The 15,008-nt window shown below is 50.3% G+C and overlaps 1 protein-coding gene across 3 annotated transcripts; it reads left to right on the forward strand.

Annotated features, from left to right (window-relative positions):
• Positions 1 to 3,958: 3,958 nt before the first annotated feature.
• Positions 3,959 to 14,401, forward strand: ZAP70 (zeta-chain (TCR) associated protein kinase 70kDa). Of its 3 annotated transcripts, XM_009706691.1 has the most exons (14): positions 3,959 to 4,360; positions 5,690 to 5,850; positions 6,516 to 6,654; positions 8,224 to 8,302; positions 9,039 to 9,077; positions 9,551 to 9,564; positions 10,299 to 10,343; positions 10,683 to 10,698; positions 10,957 to 11,131; positions 11,813 to 12,019; positions 12,286 to 12,478; positions 13,116 to 13,256; positions 13,790 to 13,902; positions 14,270 to 14,401. In XM_009706691.1, exons 1-14 carry the CDS (start codon positions 3,959 to 3,961, stop codon positions 14,379 to 14,381), a joined length of 1,836 nt encoding a protein of 611 aa, XP_009704993.1. In that variant the 3' UTR covers positions 14,382 to 14,401. The 3 variants fall into 3 exon arrangements, with proteins under 3 accessions (XP_009704993.1, XP_009704995.1, XP_009704996.1); XM_009706693.1 differs by lacking the exons at positions 9,551 to 9,564; positions 10,683 to 10,698 and having other exon boundaries at positions 9,039 to 9,079; positions 10,299 to 10,347; positions 10,951 to 11,131; XM_009706694.1 differs by lacking the exons at positions 9,551 to 9,564; positions 10,683 to 10,698 and having other exon boundaries at positions 9,039 to 9,079; positions 10,299 to 10,347.
• Positions 14,402 to 15,008: the final 607 nt, after the last annotated feature.

Raw genomic sequence — 15,008 nt, forward strand, 5'->3', positions numbered from 1 at the left:
CCCCTAGCGTTGGAGGGGGGCTGCAGAAGCGACCCACAGAGGAGCTCAGCGACCCCAGTCCCCATCAGACCTCACCTTTCAACAATGCCACAGGCACATTCACCACTGCAGATCTGACTTTCAGCTACCTCTCCCTTCTGCCCCCTAAATTAAACACCTTTTAGAGAATTGTTAAAAACACCCCTCCCCGCATTGCCAACACAAACCTCAGCAGCAGCTCCCCCTCCCCTTTATACCCCTCCAGGCTCCTTCCCCATCACATGGTTCCCATCCTCCAGCTCTCCCTGCTGCTCTCTGGTCTCCCCCGGGCAGGTCCCTCCTCTACCCCAGGCTGACCCAGCCACCTTAAAGGGACAGCCCAGCCAGCCAGGGCTGTGTTATAAGGGATTATCGCTGCCAGGACAATGATACAGAAAATATGGTCCTAACAGGATGCTAAAGTTTGCCAGTGCCTCCTCTGGTTTCATCAGTGCACCTCGCTGCTCTCGGGGACTGGCTCCGGATTCGCACTAAGTGGTTCTGCTGTTCTGAGAAATTATAAAATCAAACCAGTTCCTGACAGTTCTTGTCTGATCTAAGTAAAAGCAAGTGGCCAGCTATATATAGATCTGATTGACTAACATCTCAATAGCTTCCTGCCTGGCTTTCCTGTGTGTTACGGTGCACAGATCCAACTACTTTTTACGTGGGTGTTGCTTTTTTCAGTGCATCTTCATGTCATAACATCAACTTGCAAACAGGGCCGTTATCACAGGAGCCCTGGTTTTATGGCTGTTCTCCCTCAGTGCTCTTTCTAACCCGGGGGGAGCGCCCGAAGCCAACGGGAACACCAGGCATCTGGGTCACCGCAGCCTAAGGGACAGAGATTAAACAGGTGCTGGAAAAATCAGGTCAGAAAAATCAGTTTGTTGAAATCCATAGTGGCGGAGGATCCCTTGCACAGCTTCTTCCAGGCACTAGTTTGTTATGTCCATAAAAGCAATCCATGAAATCAGTTCTCATTTTCATGGGAAAACAAAGTTGTATGAGGTTTGTGCCGGTCTGTTGAGGTTGTATCAGGGTTGCTCAGGTCCACCCAGTAGTGCTGAGGAGCAGAGCCATAGTTTGGAAGAGGAGCTTAGCTATGCTGAGAACACCCTGAGTTGGTGTCTAGGCAATAGAAAGAGCCAGGTCGCTAAAACAAATTTTTTTAAAGCCAGAGCTTTAGAGGGATTACCCTGTTCAAATCTGCTCTCAGACTTCAGGAGGTAACTTTGCCTCATGGCTGGGGACTTAGAAGTTTTTTCTAATAAGGGTAATTTTCTGATAGGGTCCATTTGTGGTGTCAAGGCTCATATGAAATGGGTGGCGTAGCCTGAATCAACCTCTGATCCTCGGTTTGCTCTCATATCTCCATGAGGCTTTTTTGACACGCCGCTCTGTGCTTGGAGAGAAAAAACAGTCTGTTTATAACACAACTGCCTGTGTAGGCAGCTGGAAACTTTGTGGGAGCTCGGTGGTGATCAATGGCTTCTGCCGTCTCATTTTCACCTGTCTGAACAATTGTCAAACATGTTCCATTTGCTGTGATGTTCTGGTCCTGGACTTTCCAGAAGAGGGAATCAGCATGTTTGGATGTAGCATCCTTGTACCTAATCACTGTTTACCCCAGGTAGCTAGTGGAAATGAGTAGCACATGAAGGCGGCCATCGACCTTCCACCACCCACTCAGCGCTTCCTCTTCCTTGACTCATGAACGTGACTCATGAGCCTGACTCTGCAGTTAAAACCAAGAGCTGCGATCCTCACGCCTTACCTCCTTAAGCCCACCTTCCCGGGATCTGCCCTCCCTTGGGACCAGGCTGAGGTTGGGAAGACCTGGCAGTCATCTCGTCTCAGGAGCTGAACCTAGGGAATGCGCCTGTCCAGTGTCTGGGCTGCTTTGATGCCTGGAGGTATCAAGGGATTAGGGCGTTTGCTTTGGTTCCAAACACTGACTCCAGTTAAGCTTTGAGCTGCAGGGTATTTTCATTTGTCTTCTGTGTCCCATCTGGCAGGTCTGCCAAGACCCCACTTTGCTTCATTTGATGAATTTGATGAAAGGGGCTTCACAAGTCAGGCTTATTTCTTGCTGTGCCTGATACGGTTTACGCTAGTCCCGCACCCAGGCTGCGAACGCCACTGACGGCTTCCTGTTGTGGTTTCCTGCCTCCGCTCAAACGCCTCCTCGGCAGAGCCTGCTCTCCCTTCCTGTTCTCATCAGGGCCATTTCTGGGCTTAATGAAGACAACGAATAGATCGAGAAGAGTCTGGTTGCCATAAATCCAGCTCCCTGTGGATCTTCGCTGTTGTAGGCTGAGCAGAGCAGGGTGCACACAGCAGAGCGGTTTCTCCCGAGTTGTTTCCTCCTGACTCCCATCCCGTTCCTCCTGATACAGAGCACGTATCCAGCCGACCCCTTCCCAGCTCCAGTGGTCCCAGAGACTGGCAGGATGCAGCCCTGTCGCTCTCCTGCTGAGCGGGCTGAAGCAGGCTGGGTGAGACAGAGCAGGGCTGGCCACCAGCCCAGGCACAGCTCCAGCTACTGCCTGAGAGCAGAGGTCACTCTGGAGTAGTGCAGTGGGCCCAACCCATTGGGCAGCATCTTCTCCCATCATGTTCAGAAATGAGATTTACGTTCAGAAGAGTCAGGGCAAACACCCAGTGCGCTGGCCAAAGAGCCAGTGTTTTCTTTACTCTGAACATTAGTGACGCATTTGCGGGAAATGTGGATGCAGACAAACACTCTGATCTTTTTGGGGTCAACATCTGCGCAATGACAAAATCAAAGATCAGGCTCCAGGGAACAAATGAGACCCTTTGAAAATGATAATGTTTCCATTAATCAACGGAAATTGGCTTCTGTTTGTGGGTGGGATTTTAGAGTATTCGATACAAGACCTGTAGCTCTTTGGCAGAAGGGGCTCTGCAGTGACTCAGTCAACAAAGTGCCATTTCTTGCTGGATTCCCAACGCGAGCTGGTGCTGCAGCAGAACGGTGGTAGGTTCGTTTCTGGTTTGAGGCTGTTCTGAACAGGGGGCTCCAGTAATGCTTCCACATTGCTGCTCAATAGAGACAGAGGGATTAAACTCACTTTGCAGTGACGGCTGGCCACATCTGAGCTCCGGCTTTCTCCAGAGCATGTGCGCAATGTAGAAATAGGAACTGCCAAATGGGATCAGAGCATCGGCCAAATTCAGAAACTAGTCAGAGTCAGGTATCGTGGGAAAAAATACATAAATTTTTCAAAAGACAATTAGAGGAAGGTTTCTTCTTGTTCCTGTCAACTGATGGTTAATGTCTGCCCAGAAGCACTTGGGTTTATCTTTATCTCCTTTTGCTGTGTTTGGTGCAATTGTGTATCTAAATGTTTTTTAGACATTTAATATCTGTCTCGTGTTTTGATCTTATTGCATTTAAGATTCTGGCCTTATAGACCCTCATGGCAAAACTAATTTATTCAGAGAGGCAAAAGAATTTCCTTTTATTGTGAACAGGGCTGGAGAGAAAATGGTAGGAAGTCAAAGTTAAAAACTTCAGGGTGGAGGTAAGAAGCACATTTTTAATAGTGAAGGTAATTAACCATTGGAACAATTCACTGTAGGATTTGATGCATTCTCTGTTGCCTGAAGTCTTTAAATCAAGATCAGATGGATTTTTACTTACGCTTTCTAGCTCCATTCAGGGCAGGATAGAGGAATCACTGTGGGATTCTCTGGCTGGGGATATGAATGCACCCACTGCTACTCTCCATGCGATGTTTGAAATGACCCTACAGAGAGTCAGCTGAGGGCTGAAGAACCTCTAGACAGATGAGTCCGAATCCCAATTAAACCTTTTGGCAAAATTTTGTGCCAGTGAAGAATTTTGCTTCTCTCTTCCAGATCGAGCACCAGCAGCACGTGAGCCAACCCAAGCAGTCCCGGTAAGCGCACAGAGATGCCAGATGCTGCTGCTCACCTGCCCTTTTACTATGGCAGCATTGCCAGGTCAGAAGCGGAGGAGCACCTCAAGCTGGCGGGGATGTCGGATGGCCTGTTCCTGCTGCGGCAATGCCTGCGGAGTCTGGGGGGGTACGTCCTCTCCATGGTCTACAACTTGCAGTTTTACCATTATGCCATCGAGCGCCAGATGAATGGTACCTACGCCATTGCGGGAGGCAAAGCGCACTGTGGGCCAGAGGAGCTCTGCGAGTTTTACTCCAAAGATGCCGACGGGCTCTGCTGCACCCTCCGCAAGCCCTGCAACCGCCCCAGTGGTGTGGAGCCCCAACCCGGTGTTTTTGACAGCATGAGGGACAATATGGTGCGCGAATATGTCCGGCAGACGTGGAAACTAGAGGTACTGGCCATTGCCAAAGGTGGTGTGGGACTGTGCAAGGAGTGCTTCCTGGGGGCTTACTGCCGCTTGCCGCCCTGACCTCCTCTGTCGCCGTCATCCCCCTCTTACAGCAGGGTAAAGCTACGTTCTTCTCCTTGGAGGCTGCTGGCACTAAGAGCAGTCTTAAACCTCTCTCTTTTCCAGTTTGTTCTTCAGAAACAGGTCTAAACATCTTCGCAAGCCTTCCGACCCTTCCTCTAAACAGCCGTTGTTGCGTCTGCTCTGCAGGGCGTTGGAGCTCACCGCCTGCTTTGCAAGCATTTCCCCATGTGCCATTTGCTCTCTGCAGCACACGGGACGCTCGCTGCAGTTAGACCAACGCTCTCCATGTGAGATGTCTGTGCCTCCCTAACATTGTGCTGAAGATGTAACGAAACCAGCCGTAAATTCTTGGTTACGTTTTCCTTGCTCTTTGAAGTCACTGGAGGTTTTGACTATGAGACTGAGGTACTGGGTACAGGATCAGGTCTGTCTGTTATTTAAGTTTAAAAATAGCTACAGATAGGTTCCTGCACTTCATTGCAGACTGGAATATATATATATATAATATACGTATAAGGCAAAACTCTGTAAACAGTCACACTGGCAGCCACGTAATTAATTTCCTTCACTTTGATACTTTACTTCTTGTCACCTTGACAGTGGCTACTCAGACACTTCTAAGTCCTCGTGGAAAGGTGGCTGAGGCATTCTCAGCCTCTTTAGAAAGATCTCTAAATTTGGCCTATTTTAGACCAAAGGTGCCTGACCGAATGAGGTGCGCTATGGGGTTTCTCCCTGAGGCCGCTCTCTGGACAGCGGTAGATCACCCAAAGGACATCTCCACCTACTGGCAAATGACAAACTGCAGTTGGTTATAAAATGCGTGGGGCCGGTAAAGTTAATTTAGGGTCTCCCACGTGATTTCCAGACTGCACTGCTCTTGACAAGTTGTAGTGTCTGGGGACAGTGAGCAGCCAGGAAGGCGGAAGCACTGGAAAGAGGTCCTGCTTTCCTTGAGAGGCTAAAGGACACCCCGCGAGCCTGATGTCAAGATCCCCCATACGAAAATGGTGACTTCTTTCTTCCCTCACCAGCAAGTCAATGGACTTCAGCTGGATTTGAGGGATGGGACCAATTTCAATAATCAAGGAATTCTGCTCTGCAGCACAGCAGAATTCATCCCACTACTGCTATAGGCATGATTAAGGCCACAGGCACTTCAATTATGAGACCTTCCAAGTTTCCTGTGTCATCCGCCCAAATGCAAAATAAGAGTAGCAGGAGACCTCTTTTCTCACTCTTTTCCAGGGGGATGCACTTGAACAGGCCATCATAAGCCAGGCTCCACAGGTGGAGAAGCTCATCGCCACCACAGCCCATGAGAGGATGCCCTGGTACCATGGCAGCATCGCCCGGGATGAAGCTGAACGGAGGCTCTACTCAGGAGCACAACCTGATGGGAAATTCCTGTGAGTATGCAAAACCCTGGCAGATGTTGCGATCCCTGTGCTTTTTACCATCTCCCCACTTCCACTACCCTGTAGTTACTGGTTTTACATGACAGTTCTGAGAGGAGACTTAGCTGAATATGGTCAGATTGTGGTTACAGACCTTTCAAAGACAGAGTCTGACACCCCACACCTACGATTGTCCAGACAGCATCTGGCCTCCATGAAGAGCCAATCTTGAGCTTTATTTGTTTCTCATGTTTAGATATCTCTGTGAAGGATGAAGTACGCTTGTTAATGCAGCAGATGATATGAGATATAGGGTTCAGTGAGTGAAGACATTTAACACTGACACAGAGACAATGTATGGTCAGTAAAATGTAAGAGAGAGCATTTGCTCTGCTGAAAGCTCATCTCTGCGCAGGTGAGGCAGCCCTTAATTTAATTATCTCCTGAATGAGTTAGGGAGAGAATTAGCTGGAGGGGGTGGAGGAGAGGGGCAAGAGACTAAAAGTGAAGGGTCCCTCCTCAGCCTCTGCAGTGGGGTGTTGGGAAGGTGGCCATTCCAACAGAGGGGAGCAGGGACACCTTACCAAGTGCCCACCCAGCCACTCATCACCACTGCAGCCATGATAATTTGCAGGGCAAAACCTCGAGTTGCTTTTAATAGTTCTCTTTCCTACCAGGCTGAGAGAAAGGAAGGAAAACGGCACCTACGCCCTTTCCCTCGTCTATGGCAAAACAGTGTATCACTATCGGGTAGACCAGGACAAGTCCGGCAAATACTCCATCCCCGAGGGGACCAAGTTCGACACGCTCTGGCAGGTACCATACTGTGGCGTGCTGACCACTGGTGTTCTAACAAAATGAAGGCACTTTTCCATTGTTATAGCTGCCCGTGCATTGAGGGACAGGAAAAGCCATGTGGAACTTTAAAGGCTTTAATACCATACATCGGTGGTTGTAGCCTCTTCCAGAAAACCCTGGGTTTCCAAAATTCCCTGGGTCTGGCTGTATATCAGCTGACCTCATTGCATTCATTTCTGTGTCCTCCTCTAGCTAACGAGATCTAAGTCTGGGATATCACAGCAGCTCTGAAATGGTGCTGGCTTTACCACTGCCTTCATGCCTTACACTGGTCTGGTGCTTCTCCAAGGAAACAAGAGAATCAGTGTTTTTCAGTTCTAGCTTTAAGCCAGGGTACTTGAGATGGTTATATTAATTACATTTGCACCCCATCAGCAAACATCACACATTCAGTGACACCGTGCACCTTGGACCTCTGCCTGCAGCAAGTCCCAATGAGATTGCTCGTGCCACATTGTCCCTCCCACGCGTCCCCCACACTGCTCCTGGACTGGCAAAACCGTTGTGTGCAGATTGCCACGTTATGTTCCAAGTTACTGACTTCGGTGCAAAGAGTAGGGGAGGCCAGAAGTCTTGAGCCAGCTGCCAAAATCTTTACATGACTGAGGATCCAAGTGCCAGGAGACACATCCTATCACTCCTGCGAGTCAGGGTCTTTGGGAAGTGGAGATGGCTGTAATGCCCCAGCACTCCTCCTGAGGGTGGGGCAGCGTTTTTAGGGAATGTGACACATGGTCCAGCAACTCTTGGCAATGCTGGGGAGTCACACATCCCCCGGAGCCCAGTGCTGCCCCGTGGCACACACCTCGGACCTGCTCCAGGGAACGGATACCCGAGCTTCCTCCTGGGCAGGGCTGTCTGGGGGACAGTAACTCTGTTTTGCTGAATTTTCCAAATTCCCAGGACTGTTTTCACTCTGAATTTACTTGAAAACAAAGACTTTGGGGCATTTTTATGGCAACAGAATGGTGCCAGGCTCCCAGTTGCAGATGAAATCTGAACCAGACAGAAGAGAAGAGAAAGCCTTGTCTCCACTGTGGTCGGGTGGCATGGGGCTGGGCTGGTCATCTCCAGCCAGTCAAGTCCCCATTGTGGTTGCTGCAGTGAAAAACTGCCCAAGATCCACAGAGCTAACCCTGGGGTTCCTCTGGGAAAGCAAAGTTTTCTCTCAGGCTTTATCTAACACAACATGGCTTAAAAACCTTTCTGGCTGGGACAACAATAACATTACACTGAAAATGCCCTACCCATCTCTCCTGCTGGAGATTTCCCTTTTGTCTTTCTTCAGTCCTTATCTAACTTTCCAAGCTCTTCCCAGCTCTGGCAGATATCCAGGTATGCAAGCGGTTACTCTAGGAGATCCCTGAGTGCATAGATAGGAGAGGAGAGAAAGAAATAGTCTAGTCCCCGTCTGCCATAAATCTGAGAGAAATCATTACCATAAGCCACACAAGTTGCCTGTAAAAAAAAAAAAAGAGATGATTTTCTCCTCACAAAAATATCTTTTTCCTCTGATTCCTTTCCCAGTTGGTAGAGTACCTAAAACTCAAACCGGATGGGCTGATCTTCTACCTGAGGGAAACCTGCCCCAACCCCAACATGCCAGGTGAGCTGACATCTCTCAGTGCCATCCCTGGCCTCGGTTTACCACCAAGTGGGGCCAGTTTGAGCAGCACCAACCTCAGTTTCCTTCACCATGTCCAACCATGCTCAGACCTTGGTGGTGAGGGAACGGTGAGGTCTCTGCTCCTCTGACAAACTGGGCAAGTCTCACGTCATGTTGTCTGCTGAAAGCAGCCACTCTCCAGGCCTGGACTAGGGTGGCCCAAAGACAGGAGCAGATGGGGGAATCAGTGCTCCAAATGGATTAGGGACTTCTAGTGCCAGACAGACAGCTTCTGAAAAATGACGTGCTTTTTAGGTAACTGGAAAGAACATGTCCTGCAAGTCTCGTTCGGGGTGAGTCTCTTGAGCTGAACACTCAAAAGCATGGATCACTTTGTCCTGGTTGCAAACATCACTTCAGAGCCTGCCCGTGGGACCCTCGCTCTCCTGGGCAGGGGGTCCTGGGGTACAGCTCAGCCAGTCCCTGCTCTGGGACCGATGGAGACTGTAGGGTGCTCCAGTGGGCCTGCTCCTCCCTTGCGGGCTGGTCTGGGAATAACGCCCACACCCAGGCACGTTTCCACACCCACACCCTTTTTGGCTAAAGCTGTGGAAACCACCCTTTGGGGGGGACCACCAGACACAGGTATCCACATAGTCCTTCATCAACTGATGCTCTGATCCTGCTTGGAGCATAGGCAGACTCTTAATAACAGCTTCTCTCTCCTGATTCACAGCATCTGCAGCACCAGTTCCACCAACCCACCCATCCGTGAGTGTAAGTTTTGGGGAGGGTCTGTTTTATTGGTACCTCAGTTGTTTAATGTTGTTGCATTTCAAGCTTGCTGATCAAACTCTGCTCTTCAAACTCTGCTCTTCTCTAAAACTCAGTAAATCCAATGGAATATATTAAGCCCAGCTGCAATGTTGTCCCCTTTCCAGCTTGGATGGGGATGAGGAATAGCTGGGCACAGCTACCGTTAGAGTTGAAAATGGTTTCCATTCATACTGTGCTCCTTGCAACATGTGGGCCTGTCCTTGGGGAGCACTCTCCTCCCTGCCCTCCTTGCCAGGCAGGAGCGAGGAAGACGTGGTCGGATTCTGGGAACACTCAGCCTTGCTGCTGGCTGCTGGCCACCAGCCAGGTCTTTGTGCTCCCTCTGTGTCCCTGGCCTTGGGGTATGTCTGCGCTCAGTCACTGCTCGAAGTGCCAAGCAGTGTTGAAACCAGCTAGTTTGGGCTATACGAGCAGCCCATCCCAGAGCCCAACGGAGGCTAAATAAAGGCCTGAGCATTCACCCATCTTCTCAGAGAGCTTTCACAATCTGCGGTGGGCTCTCATGTCATAGCGACTCTGCTGCAAGCAGCGCTGGCGTTCAAAGCTGTGCTGGACAAATGTGTACCATACCACTTTGTCGCTGTCTGCTTTTGGGACAGTGGCTGTATACGGTGTCCGTGTGTGCTCACAGGGACCACTCTCTGGGCAGGCAGGTGTGCTGGCTGCAAGCTGAGCTGCCTCCGAGCTTCCCTTCGCTTCTTGTCTCAAAGCAAGCTGCAGAGATTTGTCTGGGATGACCCCCACTGCTGCAGGAGACTCGTCACTTTGGGATGGAGAAAGCAGAGGGGGCAGAGAGAAAAATGCAGCCCTGTGTGTGTGCCCCTCACTGCTTGGGTAAACTCAGCACCTCACCCCGCACAGCCCAAAGGCTGGGTTACTGGAGGGTGATGCTGCATTCAGGCTCCATGGCACTGAATCCCCCCAGAGTCTGATCCCTCCTGTGCAGCTGCAGTGGGGATACCTACCAGCCAGAACTGGAAGAGAAAAGTCAGCTCGATACCACTCCAGTCTCTCATGCCCACCTCAGGGCTTTTTAAAGGGAATCACCAGCTGGGGCTCTGTTGGGCTGCAGAGGCTCCCCGTCCCTCTCCTCTCTTTTTTCAAACTGAAGCAGTTTCCCCTGGCTCCTTTATCCACTTTATCCCCATTTCTTTTCCAGAGACACCTTGGGCCTCTCAATGCAGATGGATACACGCCAGAGCCTGTAGGTGAGCATCTTTGAAAGCCCTCTCCTCCTAACAGGAGACAGGACATGGGGATGTCACTGGAGCCACGGGGGTTACCTGACACATCTATATCACCCCTGGTCAAAGAGCCGTGCTACAAAGCCCCTTTCTTACAAAGGCACCCAGGAGCATCCCAGTCATTTCAGGATCCTGAGACAAGAACATTGCAAAACTGTTTGCCCACACCCGGCTTCCAGTAAATAAAGCCCCATCCCATTCCCCATCGTACCCAGTAAATCAAGCCCTGTCCTATTCCCCATCTTCCATCCTGCCTACTAAATACTCAGTGTATTCAGTTATATTTCAGTGAGGTGAAGTCACGCACATGCCCAGGTCATGCAGTGTCTGATATTTGCAGTGGGAATGCTCAGACACCTCACCCCATCCTGGCTCCTTCAGCAGCTGTAACTAGGAGAGGCCATGGGTTGCGAAAGGAAGGGAGATACCCAGGAGGGAGGCTTGAATGCTGGAGCTTGAAGGACAATTGGCCAAGAGACTAGAGAAAACCTTCCCAATCGGTGAGGGAGAGAGGGATGGGGAAGGGTACGTCGTTTACAGTTACAAACAACTGTATCTCTTGGGAAGGTGCAGGAAAGTCACGCCTGCTACCCATGGACACCAGTGTCTACGAGAGCCCGTACAGTGACCCTGAGGAACTGAAGGATAAGAAACTTTTCCTAAAGAGGGACCACCTGATGATCGATGAAGTGGAATTGGGGGCAGGAAACTTTGGCTGCGTCAAGAAAGGAGTCTACAAAATGAGAAAGTGAGTGCCACCCTGAAGGATGCTGACGAAGCTGGAGGAGAGTGCTCCAGGCTGAGCTCAGAGGTGTCCCCAGCTATCCTGTTTCTAGCCAGATGGAGCCTAAAGTGATAATGGGGTGGAGGTATAAGAGGTACTCTGGAAGGTCAGTGATGACTTTCCACAGACTTTCAGTGACAGCCTCGTTGCCCTGAGAGTACAATCTACACTGGACACTCCTGGTCATAAGACTGCCACTTCTGAAGGCATTTGCTGGGCTCAGAGGAGCAAGTCCGTGCTTCTGAGGTCATCTTGGTCCATGTCAGGGCAAAGGAGTGAGACTGAGGAGATGTGCCATCCTTGGCTCTGTCGCTGATTGCCTTTGCCCACTTTGTGCCTAAGTTTCCCCCTTGAAAAATGGCAATGATGATGCAGATCTCAGTGTGTGAGGTGATGTGTCTTCAGATCTACAGATGGCAAATAGTGGCCTACACTTATAAGGGTGAGGTGATGCTTTTCTCTTTGGCCTTCTAGCAGGTCTGGCATACCAGTATTGTGCAGGGCTCCACCAAAACAGGCTACTGAGATTGCCGTTGAGTGACCGAACAGTATCACATGAGAAGTGGTTTGCATTCCTGGCTGTGAGACATGAGTCCAGCTGCTGTTTAGTTCACCCTATGTGTGTTCCTCTTGCGCCCCATGCAGGAAACAGATCGATGTGGCCATAAAGGTGCTGAAGAGCAACAACGAGAAAACGGTGAAGGATGAAATGATGAAGGAAGCCCAGATCATGCATCAGCTGGACAACCCCTACATTGTCCGCATGATTGGAGTCTGCGAGGCAGAGTCCCTGATGCTCGTGATGGAGATGGCTTCTGGAGGGCCACTCAACAAGTTCTTGTCTTCCAGGAAGTGAGTACTGAATAAAATGTGGCTGGCTGATTTTCTGCCCTTCTCATCAAATTCTCTGTTGCCAGGGAAGCCTAGCTTTGTAGGTGGAGGGAAGCTGATAACAGCAGAAGGAGATATCTTTTCATGTGAGGTAACAGGGACTGATGCTTCTGGAGCACAGATGTCCACCTTCATTCTGCCCTGCAGCTAGAAAACTTGGAGACAACCATGGTATACAGAGTAATGGCAGGTCCTTTATTACTGCATTGTCCTTTCATCTTCCCCAGAGATGAGATTACAATGAGCAATATTGTGGAGCTGATGCACCAAGTGTCCATGGGGATGAAGTACTTGGAAGAAAAAAACTTTGTGCACAGGGACCTGGCAGCCAGAAATGTCCTGCTGGTCAACCAGCATTATGCCAAAATCAGTGACTTTGGACTCTCCAAGGCTCTTGGTGCTGATGACAGCTACTACAAGGTAAGTGTAAGCACAACAAAGGATCAAGATAGCTAGCAGGAGCCCTCCTGGCTCAGGGGATCAGAGCCCCAGAGGCAGGGGGTCTGGGCTCTTCCCAGGAGCCCTGCTGCACAACCACATCACACTCTGGCTGGCCTCACTGCTGTGACATTAAAAGGGGCTTTGCAAAGGTCCAGGTGGCAAGGAGGAAATTCAGATGAATGCAGATGCCGCGAGGGGGATGCAGTGCAGTGGGATGAGAGGAGAGAGGAGGCAGGAGAGGAACCAAAGCAGAAAGCAGGGAAGAGAAGGTGATGAAGAGTAAGCCAGGGCTGGTCTTCCCAGCACCGTGCACCAGTGCATGCCTAGACTGAGCCCCAGGGCTGGGGTGCGGGAGGAGGATGGCACTGCGGGACAGTGTCCTGCATCCAGGGATGGCTGAGCAGGGCCAACAAGGCAGCAGGGCCTGGGCTGGGCTTTGGGGCTCAGGGCTTAGGGCCCAGGGCTTGGGGCCTTGAGCTCCTAGCCTGGGGCAAGGGGATTTTTTTCAGCAGCGTAGGATTGCATTTGACACAAACATTTAGCAAAGCAGAATTCAGGTTCAGCTTGTAGCAGTCTGTGTCTTAGGGTGGAAATGTTCCTCTTTGCTTTGCTGTAGGCCAGGACAGCAGGAAAGTGGCCCTTGAAATGGTATGCCCCAGAGTGCATCCTCTATCACAAGTTCTCCAGCAAGAGTGATGTATGGAGCTACGGTGTGACCATGTGGGAGGCCTTCAGCTACGGGCAGAAACCGTACAAGGTAAGGCAAAGCTGGGTCCATCACGGACGGAAGCCACAGTTTAGTCTCCCACTCTGTAACAGGTTGATATACACTGAAACTACAATTTTTATTTCCTTGAGTGGCTGTTCTTCCCACTGTTGAACAGAGGGGAAAGGAGCCAGGCTCACTTCCACTTTACGAAAGGCACTTATTAGATTGTTTGGATCCTGCAACTTTGTGTTCATTTAAGGGAGAAGAAACAGAAAACGAAAAAAAATTCATTTGGGTTTGAATCAAAGCAGATCTTCTCTTTGATCCTGCTGCTCACTTTCGGAGCTGAAAAATCATTTGCTCAGCCACTGCTCTGCCCATGCTTGGGATGGGGTCTGCAGGTTGGGCTGGCCACAATGCGAGACACCGCTGTTGGGTGCCGGGGTTGCAAACAGTGACTGTACGTGGTGTGTGGTGCATGGATCCAAAGCGTTATCCCAGGCTCAGCTCTAATCTGTCTTTTCTAACCCTGTTGCCAGCTCCAAAAACATTAAAGCATTTCCTATTTGATCCTATCCTAGAAAATGAAAGGTCCGGAGGTCATCAGCTTCATAGAGCAAGGGAAGCGCATGGACTGCCCCACAGACTGCCCGGCAGAGATGTACACCCTCATGCAGCAATGCTGGACCTACAAGTAAGGCTCTCACTAGCTCAATTCTTTGCTGGGCAGCAGGTCCATCAGAACAGCACAGGCTGGCTGGATGGTGACAACACAAAGCAAATCGTGTCTCCTGCCTTGGTCTCATTCCCCAGTCCCTGATGAATGATGCACCTATTTCTTTATTATCATACTCCTCCATTTGCCTGTATCAATCCCAGAAGATGTCAGAGCCTCTGTGCCTTTGACTCTCTATATCCCAGAAAAGTCTCAGCTGCCCTCCTAAGCCCTGGTACAACTAGGCTGCTATTCTCCCCCAGGTTCTTCTGTGCTTGGAAACTTACTGCATCAGTCCACTTTTGTCCTTTCTGTTGACTCTATTTGTTACTTTCTATCCTTGCAGATGGGAAGAGCATACTGTGGAAAACATAATCCGCTCCTACTACTACAGTATTGCTACCAAGACAGAAAATGGTCCAGAGACAGAAGACAAGTCAAAAGCAACTCTTCCTTGAGTTTCCTTCTCTGCTTCTCAACACACACCCTTCCTGCATGGGACCTGGAAAGGCTCTTTGCAAATTTTTGCTTTAATCTCTCAAATGCCGGTTTTGTTTCTCAGGTAGATCCAGAACTAAGAACCTGGGAGACGATGCTGTCACAGCAGACAAGGGCACTCAGCTGTGCCTCGTCTCTCCAAACAGCCGGCCACAATTCACATCTCCAGGCCGACCCAGCACAGGACAGTACAGACAGTATCATGGTTCCTTTTTACCCACTTCCAAAACTATCCCAGGACCTCAGAGCTTAATTCCTACCAGGCTCACTAAGGATGAACTGTGATGGCTCCGGCAGACCTGGATTTTTCTAGATCTCTTAAAAACCGATCCTTTCACAGGAAACCACCAAGTACACATTTCTGGTGAGGTTTGCATGGGGTGTGACACAGGACAGGGGGCCATTGAGTCCCCTTACCCTTGGCTTAGGGCAAGAAGCACCTGGTGTGCTACTTGCTCCCAGGAGAGGCGAGGAGGAGCAGTGGGGCAGAGCTGCATGGTGCCACTGCTTTGTCCTCCATGCGCCCTGCCAGCCGCAGCTCTTACAGCCCAGGGCACTGCCATGTGCCTGTTCGACACAGAGCACGG

This window comes from Cariama cristata, unplaced genomic scaffold, assembly GCF_000690535.1.
Source record: "Cariama cristata isolate BGI_N322 unplaced genomic scaffold, ASM69053v1 scaffold23168, whole genome shotgun sequence".
Lineage (NCBI taxonomy): Eukaryota > Metazoa > Chordata > Aves > Cariamiformes > Cariamidae > Cariama > Cariama cristata.

Bases quoted from the DNA above. Each gene is read 5' to 3' on its own strand.
- ZAP70 (XM_009706691.1), top strand. From the start codon at position 3,959: ATGCCAGATGCTGCTGCTCACCTGCCCTTTTACTATGGCAGCATTGCC. The intron at 4,361-5,689 runs GTACTGGCCATT...ACTCTTTTCCAG, and splicing joins GGCAGACGTGGAAACTAGAG to GGGGATGCACTTGAACAGGC. The intron at 13,257-13,789 runs GTAAGGCAAAGC...ATCCTATCCTAG, and splicing joins ACGGGCAGAAACCGTACAAG to AAAATGAAAGGTCCGGAGGT.